The sequence below is a fragment of the Vipera ursinii genome (genome assembly GCF_947247035.1).
Source record: "Vipera ursinii genome assembly, chromosome: 2".
Classification (NCBI taxonomy): Eukaryota; Metazoa; Chordata; class Lepidosauria; order Squamata; family Viperidae; genus Vipera; species Vipera ursinii.
In genome coordinates this window covers 201,346,026-201,356,081 of record NC_139513.1, presented here as the reverse complement: position 1 = coordinate 201,356,081, position 10,056 = coordinate 201,346,026, and the positions used below count along the sequence as shown (strand labels likewise).

The following is a 10,056-nucleotide window of genomic DNA, read 5'->3' as shown; positions in this document are numbered from 1 at the left end:
GCGGCCTCTGTTAGCCTCTCTCCGCCTCGACTAGCGATCCCCCGCCGCTGCTCCGCCCCGCCCGCCCGCCCACATTCCCACACCCTCGTGCCCCGGGGGGTTGCTTAGGCTCCTCCCGTCCCCGACAAGCGGTGTGCGTGCGTGTGAGGGACGAACGCCCCCCCCGACACACACACACACACCTTTCCTGGGTGGGGGGGTGGGTGGGGGGAGAGAGAGGAAGAACCTGGCAGAAATTCCCTGCCCCGAAGTTCTCTCTCGCTCGCGCTCTCCAAGGCTGCAGCAGATGGAGCCAGGAGGACCGAGGGAGAGCAGCGGGCGCTGAAGGCAGCTGTGCGAAGAGCGGAGCGGGGGAAAAAAAAAAAAGAGAGAGAGAGAGAGAGAGAGAGAACAGCGGAGAGAGAGAGAGAGAAAGAGGAGACGAAACTTTTCGCTCCGGCCGTTCCCCTCGCTCGCTCGCTCGCTCGCTCGTCGTTGCCTGGACGGCTGTGGGAAAGGGAGAGACGTGAGAGGAGAGGAGAGGGGAGATTGCAGAGCGCCCCGACGCTGGACATGAACGACTCGCGGAGGGCAGCCACCCAGGAGCAGGGGGCAGCCGGCGTCGCCTCCTCCTCCTCCTCCTCCTCCTCCTCCCCGTTGGAGGGTCCGGAGAAGAGGCGGAAAAACCGGCGAGGCAAAGGGGGCGCCGGCAAAAGAGGCGCTCCCCGGGAGGAGAGCGGGCCAGGTAAGTCCCCCCAGAAGCGGGATGAAAGCGAGAGGGCGCGCGCCTCTTAGCCCGGCGGGTGAAGCCGGCAGGGCTCTCCAGGGCGAGACGCAGGTGGTCGGCCTCGGCTTGACCGGGAAGCCCTCCTCTCCCCGACTTTACGGGAGGAGGGAGGGGGGGGCACGGGCGCGTGCGCAGGCGCCGAGGCGCGCGAGAAAGGTGGCCACGCGTTGATTCTCCCGCCTCGCCGCCAAACTCCAACCGAGCCGGCGGGCGGCTCGAGCTTCGCCTCGAGGCTGGAGAGCCGGAGAAGGGCAGCCGGCACGCGCTCTCGTTTCCTTTCCCCCTCCAAGAGTTTGGAGCTTCCAGATAGCCCTTTCTCCCGCGTCACGGCTTACGGCCGCTGGGCGTTCGTCTATATAAGCCCAAGAAGTCGCTGGCTCGCTCGCTTGTATCGCCTTGCGAAATGGGGAGCGGGGTTTGTGTGTGTGTGTGTGTGTGTGAGTGTGTGTGTGTGTGTGGAAGAGAAGAATACCCGCAGAGAAAGACGGACGTATATGCACACACACACACCTGATCAGAAATCCTGGGAACGCAAAAGGAGTGGCGCAATTCTCCTCACCGCTTGGCCGGGACCGTACAAGGGTGAGCGGAGCCCTCGCGTGCCTGGCGCGATAGGCTGCTGCTGCTTGGGAAGTGGTCGGTGTGCAAGTTCTTCTTGGTGGCTGGGATCAGATCTGAAGGAATGCTCCAAGTCTCCCTTCCCGCCCATGCTCCCCCCCAAAAAAAGGATTTAGTCTTTGAAGCCCTGGACTAGTTTTCTCAAGAGTCAGTCCAGCTGCTCCCAGAATAACTTACCTGAGATGAAACATACTTAGAATTGCTCTGTATAAAGGTGCGAAGCATTGCTTGAATTCCTGGGAGGCATAGCTGGCTGTCTTTTACAGTGGTACGCATCCATTAATCCTGTAAGCCTTTAGCCTTCCTACTTTATTCAGGCTTCGTAAGAATGAGGGGGGGGGGTCTTTGTAATCTTGATTTCTGTTTTGTCTTCATTAACAACAACCCTGCGAGGAAGGTCTGCCCAAAACTACCCCACAGAGTTTGTAATCAATTGAACGGTATACCTAAACCTTCAGTGCTTGATAATGCTTGCTCCGTGATACGGTCTTTTCTCCAACTTGCATAAATTCCACTTTGTGAAATTTATAGTATACAGACTTGCATAATCTCTGCACTCGTGAACATGGATGGCATGAATTGTGTTTCTGTGATCTGATAGTAATGAATGTCAATACATAAAGAGGAAAATGCCTCTGTAGACAAATGTGAACTTAAAAGTTGAATTTGATAGAATAAAGGAAGACTTTTTGCTTGTAATACAACAGGTAACTGCTTTGCTCTAGTTATTCTAGAAGTGGCATCTTGTATACTATATTCATATATAACAATAATTGGTTACATTTGGATTAAAATTTCTTTTTAAAAATCAATGTTCTTGTATGACTTGTATGACTTACTAAGAAAGCTGTGTCATGCTATTCTAGACAGGAGAAGCTAAAACAGTGTACATCATGTCCAATTGTTTCTTTTGGGGGGATAATAAAAGTTTGTCTAAATTTACAAATTTGTCTAAATTTACAACCATCAACATCTCTGTCACATCCATTAGCCTTAAGAGTTTTTCCAGTCCATCTGGTAGCGGTCATGTGTTTGGATGTTAAAAGTGAACTCTCACTAATAATGCTATATTGGTAGGATGTTTCCAGCAGTAGTTCCAGCTGTTGAACATCTGTAGCAGGCTATTGAAGCAATGCTAATTTCAGCAGCCTATTCCCAAGATTTGCAGAATCTGGAGAATAGGACATGATATTTTCCAAGATGAATAGTATTGGAGAAGGCAGAAGTTTGGAAATAAGCAGTCAAATAGTTTCTTTGCAAGTCTCTCCTGTTAATTTCACTGTGAAGCAGGTGTGTTTACCAATAATCTATTTAATTTCATTATTTCCAGTGAGTTACAAAACAGTATATTTTATTATATATTGCGTAATGCACCGCATGTATATTCAGAAGTAAGCTTCATTTGCTTAAATGGGACTGACTTGGAAAGAAATAACTGTAGCCTTGAACTGATAAACCTGATGTTAAAAGAATGTGAGCAGGGAAATCTCTAATTAAAATCTTTTCTCAAATGTGGGTCTGTTAAGTGAATATTAGTAAACCTTTTTTTAGACCTTATGTTTTCATTTGCAACAATAGGAATGACAATTCTCATTATCACAGAAGGCCATCTAAGAGGAAGTGAAATAGTGCAGGAAAATCACTTTGGTTATTTGAAATATGTCATGTGTTAATTGTCCTGTTTTATATGTAAATCCATGGCCAGTGCAGAAGTTAACAGTTTCCATACCCAAGCTCTTTAAATGATAAGTTCATAAGTTATATCCCAAAATAAGTTTAAGGAACATCAAAGAAAAATAGTTGTCTACTTTTCTTGCAACTGTTTGTATATCTTTGCAAAATTAGTGGGGTTAAAAGGATTCATAAACAACTTAAATGGGACTCAAGTATTGCTTGGGAGTAGATGAAATAGAAACTTTGCCTTTTTAAAATTAGGATCCAACCCTGGTTGCCAGCAACCCCTTTTCACCACACAATAAAACCCACATTAAGTCTTCAAAATGCTTTAGGTTAGGGACTGCAAAATGGAGATGAAGCCTTCCATTAATAAAGATATCTTGTAACCTTTTTCAAATAACCTAGCTTTGATCCAAACCATCAATTAAATTTAAGTACCAGTACTTAAAACTTATTAAACTTATTAAAGACTATAATAAGGCAAATCTCACTGGGAATTGGCTTGCCATTTTATAAGGAAATAATAATAATTTTTGCATACTTTGGCTACAAATCTCTTCTCTATTTCATATTAGTGTATGCTCCTAACATATAATGTATGAACAGTGGATCCACTGGTATATTTTTGAATCATTATAAACATTTCTGTCTTTGCTTCTTATCTCAAAATAACATGTGAATCTTGAATTGGTTGACTTTAGGGCTTTTTTAAATGGCTTGTAACAAACCATTCAAAGATAAGTAACTCTACCAGTAATCATGATCCATGCAAATAAGTATGTCTATTTGTATACATGAGGAACTTGAAGAACTGTATATATGAGATTCTTGAAGAACTGTGCAGGGTAAACAATGCTTTTTTGCATTTTTTTTTTGTTCAGGAACAACAGATGATACTACAAGCATTAATCTTGTAATATGCTGCCCTCCCCTGTTGTTTTTTCAAACTGTTGGTATTAATGACTTAATTCTGCCATAATTAAAAACAAATCCAAATGTCATTGTTCTAAGCACTAAGAAATGTCACGGGGAGCTTCGTCTGGAACCAAGTTATACCTGTAATTTAATTACATTTAATGGTATTTACTGGTTTTTTTCAGCATTAAATGGTGACAGGTGGTCAGGCAAAATGTATTTATTGTTAATTTTATTGATGCTCTGCTCCCAGTTCCTTCTCATAGTAAAAGATATCTTTGTAAGTTATAGTAAGTGGTTTTTTACAGAAATAAAACTTCTGAAACTGTACAAGCTTGTCTAGACTGGAAGTCCTAACATCATGTTGTTTTTTCCTAAAATGCAAGAATGTAATGAGGTGTTATGTAAATGTTTTAGTGGAAGATGATATCAACTAGGATACAAGGAAGTAACTTTTTACCTTCAGAACTAAGACAGTTTCATTGACAAAAGTTTTAAAAGCTACATAATGAAATTAAGAAGTCAGAAAATGGAAGATTTCTCTGACGTAATGTTTTTCTTATCAAATTATCAAACACAAACTTATAACCAAGCGGCAATTCTTGAAAATAAGTTCTAATATTTGTAGATAAATGTACAAATGAGACAGATCTGGACTGCCTTTTTTCACAAATTTTAATTTTGAATCTTTTATTAGCAAAGGTTCATATTAACTATGTTTTGGATTGGAAGTAGTACAAATACAATACTTTATGAGTGAAATTATATGTAAGTTTCCCAAATTATGACATTCCACTTAAGAGTTTTGATGTAAAGATGAGTTTCAACCACCTTTGAATATAATTCTTTGCAGTATGAGTCGAGATGAATGTAGGCAAGCATAATAGAAAAGTTTTTAGTCAAACATTCTGTCAGATAACCTTTTGGGGACATTTGAGTGTTCCAACGAAAAGCAACCAGACAGTTTCCTTACCTACAGTTGGCTCTCTTACAGTTACAGGAACTACACACAATAGTTGTAGCTTAGAAAATGAAGTGTATTAGTGCAGGGACCGGTTCCATGGAGAGAGGTTTTTCTGCAGATTGGTGGGGTGTGTGGTTTCCCATGTTGCCTGCATCCGCGGATGGGGCTTCATTTGTTTGCACAATCCAGTTTCTGGCATGCCCTGGCCCGGTGCCGGTCCATGGACTGGGAGTTGAGAACCCCTGTATTAGTGTACATATTTCCCCTATTGAAGTTAATAGAAATCTTACAAAGATGCCAACATGCTGAATCGATATAATAATTATGATAACAATCCTTGACCGTAATTGTACATTTGCCTAATGTCAGAATTCACTGGGATAAGTTACACATATGTGTGTGTGTGTGTGTGTGTGTGTGTGTGTGTGTATGTATATATGTATATATGTGTGTATATATATATATGTGTATGTGTATGTATGTATATATATATATATATATATATATATATATATATATATATATATATATGTATGTACGTATATATGTGTGTGTGTGTGTGTATATATATATATATATGTTTAAGTATTTGTCAAGGCTTTTTGAATGGACCTTGCTAATTAACTCTTTCATTCCTGTTTTGGCCCATAAAAGAGTTCGAAATGATCATCTTAGCCTCCCAAATTCTTTATTAGCAATTTGAATAATTTGCATACACACACACACACACACACACATATGTATACAGTATAGTGAGTAGAATTATCCCAATTTAAAGAAAATCAAAATAATAAAGTTAATGATTTTCTAGACAGCTTAAACCTATTGACACGGGCTATGTTCCATCACCTCCTTAGAAATGCTCATTTTTATTCTGTACTTACATGGCCATGTGCATTCAGCTGCTTAACTTGATTTTTGTCCTCTGTCTGTTTTAACTATAAAAATATTTCCCTTCTTTTGAGAAAGAGGGAAAGATTATGTATCAATGTATTATGTATTAATGCAATCTTCTACTTGCAGTGCCTGATATTGTAATAAACCTGAGAAGAAAAATCAAACAGAAGGCCCAGATTGTAGAATATAAGTTACTCAGTACAAGACAGTTCTCTTAAACAAGTGTTTGGAGCTTTGTGGTATATCTGTTGTATTCATCTGGGTACATAATGTTTTCTTAGATTGACTTCATATGAGACATTGTTTGTTCTCTTTTAATCCAAAATTGTCCATGAAGCAAATACACACATTCTTTGTACAAAGTTTACATCACCAAGGATAGGGACATTTTTTCATTATCAAATCCTTTCCCAAAATTTATTATAGGTAGGGTAGTTCCTTGGTCACACCTAGGAAATACCTATGGTCTTTTCTAAGTCACAGCCATATCTAATTATGGCAGATTATGCTAATTCTAACCAAAATAGCATTGTGATTTGGTAGAATTTAGTTATGATAGAGTTTGATGATTGTTTCTGTTTTATTTATCTATGCATAGAAGAATTGCTTAGTTTCTATATTCCTTTTGCCACGATAAAAACCTGGAAAGAAGGTAACATAGTCTTCCATCTTCCACAGAAGAGGGATAGTGCTGAAATCTTATTTTTGTATAGTATTGCCAAAAAAGGTGTTCAGTATGGTACTGTTTATTCTATTCCCTTAATATCCTGCTTGGTTCAATTTGCACTTAGTTTCCTAAAAACAGGCTTCCTTAGTAAGCAGAAATGAATAATTCTTAATATTGGAATTTGACATGATTTTTTTCTCTCTTATGGTAAATCCATTGCAGACAGTATTAGTATGTGAAAATGGTATCATCAGAACTACCATGTAGACTTGCTGAGAAAACTGTGCATTAGAGCCTTGAAGAAGACTGAGTTCTACACGCTTCTCTTCACAGCTGACTAAGCAATCGGAGAAACCAGTCATGTGAATCCACCCTTACAACTTCTATAAAAAATTAACTTATGAATCAAAGTTGATGGTTAATAAAAACCATTTTTGTAGTCCTTGGAATTGTTTGGTCATGATAGGTAAGGGGGCACAATCTTAAGCTTAATGAAGCTTGAGTTCCACTGACATAACTTGTTGATGTCACTGTGAGGACTTGCACTTTTTTCATACGTTAGATAAGAGTGCATGCAGTAGGAAAGGATTTTATGTAATAATATGTGTAGGGCCATTTGCAACAATGGAGATATGTGGATTGCAGTGTCTACTCGTTCTAGAAACTCTGCTGTGCAACTGAGGTTTTCCCTTTCTCTCCATTGTTAAATAACTCAGAGGTGGAACAGAGTGATCTGACAAGTCAATCTGTTAAATAACATTTTGGATGCATTGGTACGTTATGAAAGAGAGACCTGAATTGCACTTTCAAAGGCAGCGTAGTAGGTGAGCACACTTGTCTTAATTTCGTTTCCTACCTCCAAATCTCAACTGGTCCTTAAAGTACAGACAGTCCTTGATTTACAGCCATTCCTTTAGCAACCATTCAAAGTTACAACAGCACTGAAAAAAGGGACTTATGAGAGGTATATGTAGGTAATGGTTAGAGCAGTATATGTAGGTAATGGTTAACTAGATAAGAAGGAATAAGCTAAGGCTGAGGCTTGACAAGATTGCCATATCTGTCCTTTTCTTGATGGAGTAAGTACATACTTGAAAGGTATTCCCAGTTCCACATTTTTCAGTGGAGGCCCCATCACAGCATCCCCACAGTGACATGGTCACAATTCAGGCACTTGGCAACTGGGATGTACTTATGAAGGTTGCAGAGTCCTGGGTTCCCCTGATCATCATTTGTGACCTCAGCAGCTTCAAAAGCCAGATTTGCTTAATGGCCACATGATTTGTTTAACTGTGACAAAAAAAGATTGTGAAATCAGGCACAACTTGCTGAACAAACACCTTGCTTAGCAACGAAAATTCTGATCCCACTTGTCATATTTCTGCTGTTCTACTGATCTACTTTTTTTTAAGATAACAGAAGTTCTTATATCAAAGATAGAGAGAAAAAAGCCCTTTTGTAATTGAGTACCAATTGCAACAGCATACCACAGTTACTAAAAAAAATATGGCTTCTTGTCTTTAGCTTTCCATTTTTACAGGAGATGTGAATGGAGGGATCTTTTACTCCAATTAGTTTTGCATCTTCTGACTTCAGCTTTAATGGAAATGGCAATGTTAAAATTTGTGTAGCGGCTGGTATAAAAAGGACCTTTGAAATAATAGTCTTAGCTATGGTAGACTATTTGTAAAATAATAGTCTTGCAAAGCTCTCATAAATCCAAACTTGGTTATAATCCAGAGACAAAAAGACAAAGTTGAAAATGTTTTCAGTATTGTAAATAGTGAATTAAAATAAATACCAGTCTTCATTATGAAGAAATTTGGAAATGGATATTGATGTAATTTTTCTCTCTCTAACACTTTAGTTGCTTTTCAAACATTCCTGAACAAATGGATTTTGTTTGGTTTGTTTTTTAAATGTAAAGCAATTGTATCTTCAGCAGTGGGAGGCATTACTGCTTATAAATACAGGTGATAGGAAAACTGTGAAACTTGCCAGAGAACATTAATAGAAGTTGGCTTTTCGCCAGATCATCAAATGGCTACACTAAGTGTGTAAATAGACTGCATGATTTATGAAGCAGTTTACAACTCATACAATTCACTAAGATTCAGCTAAGATTCACTATGGCCATAATTCTAGGACATATTGTATTTAGAATAATACTAAAAGTTTCAAAGTAAATTATTTTGTAACTTGATCTCAGTTTTATTTTTAAGCACATAAATATTTTTGAGGTAATTATTCTGAATATTTAGTTTTGTAGTTGAAATTCTGAACCCTTTACCAGACCTATTGAACTGGTAAATATATATCAAAATGTAATACAAATTTAAGCCCAAGTATTTCGGGCTAATGTACTTCCTTTTAACTAATAAACAAGCCATTCTTGTTTAGAGTGATTTGTAGCAATGTATAAGTTATCAGTGTATAAATTGCTGTGACCAAGTCATTCCCATCCAGGAACAGCTGTCTTGTGAAAGCACTTCTTATTTCAGAAGGTATTTGGGCCTCCATTGAAAAATGTGAAACTGTGAATATCCTTCAAGTATGTACTTCATCAGGAAAAGAACAGATATGACAATATTGTCAAGCCTCAGTGTAAGATTATTCCTTCTGATCTAGCTAACAATTACGTGCATATACTGCTCCAAAGCCTGCATAACCTCTCCAGATTCAGATATAGAAGTAAACTGTAGCTACACCAAACCCTTTTTTTTTCTGCCCATGACCTAGCTGTATTGTGTAGACATCTAAACTAAGTTTCCCCAATCAACTGTGTGTCAGGCACTATTAACAGCGAGGCCATCATAGATTACTGCTTCCTATTTCACTAGGATATCAATGATTGTTACCCCATGAGCATGCAGAGCTGTGATTTCCCTGTAGTAACAAATCACAGGGTCAGAAAGTTATCATAATTACAACCCTACTGAGTGATGGAATTTCACTCAAAATCTCCTGAAAATGGCTTCTGCGGCTTCATATGGACATTGAAAAACTGATACTGGTACATCTTAGTTAAGTAGCCAAGTAGCCAAGGTGTGGTCACCTAATAATATTCCTTTCACAAGGGCATACAGGTATGATTGGAAGTACTCCAGTCCTATAATTGATGTACAAAAGGTACAATGAGTATCCAGAAGGCATGCAAAGCCATTGTATGATCAAGGTGGATTTATACTGCTCTTGGATCTTTCCAGATGCTGCTCCATACCCTGGGTTGAAATCCAGATTGCAATCAATTTCTTTTAGGAACATCTAAAGCTATTCAGCCACCACACACTTAGTCTTCTCCTCTAAGAATGGGATATTAGTTACAGGCTAGTAATTATTAAGAATTCATTAAAAAGTACTTAGATATTTTTTTATTACATTTTGGACCCAACCAGATATTTGGGCAGATTGAATTAACAATAAATGCCAAATAAGCAGATAACGTGTACTTAGATGTCCTATTTCAATAGCCTGTTCTTATCACAGAGAAATATGATCTGGAGATAGGTCAGATATACTGTATTATAGCACAATAACACACACATTAATATT

The 10,056-nt window shown here is 39.0% G+C and overlaps 1 protein-coding gene across 4 annotated transcripts in view; it reads left to right on the top strand.

The window, feature by feature from the left end:
- Positions 1–256: 256 nt before the first annotated feature.
- NRG1 (neuregulin 1) overlaps positions 257–10,056 on the top strand; it is a gene marked incomplete at its 5' end in the record, with an annotated part of 171,406 nt that continues 161,606 nt past the window's right edge. For all 4 annotated transcript variants that reach the window (XM_083353735.1, XM_083353734.1, XM_083353732.1 and 1 more), the window contains one exon: positions 257–724. In XM_083353735.1, the coding sequence (XP_083209861.1) occupies positions 553–724 (172 nt within the window). The remainder of the gene's footprint in view (positions 725–10,056) is intronic.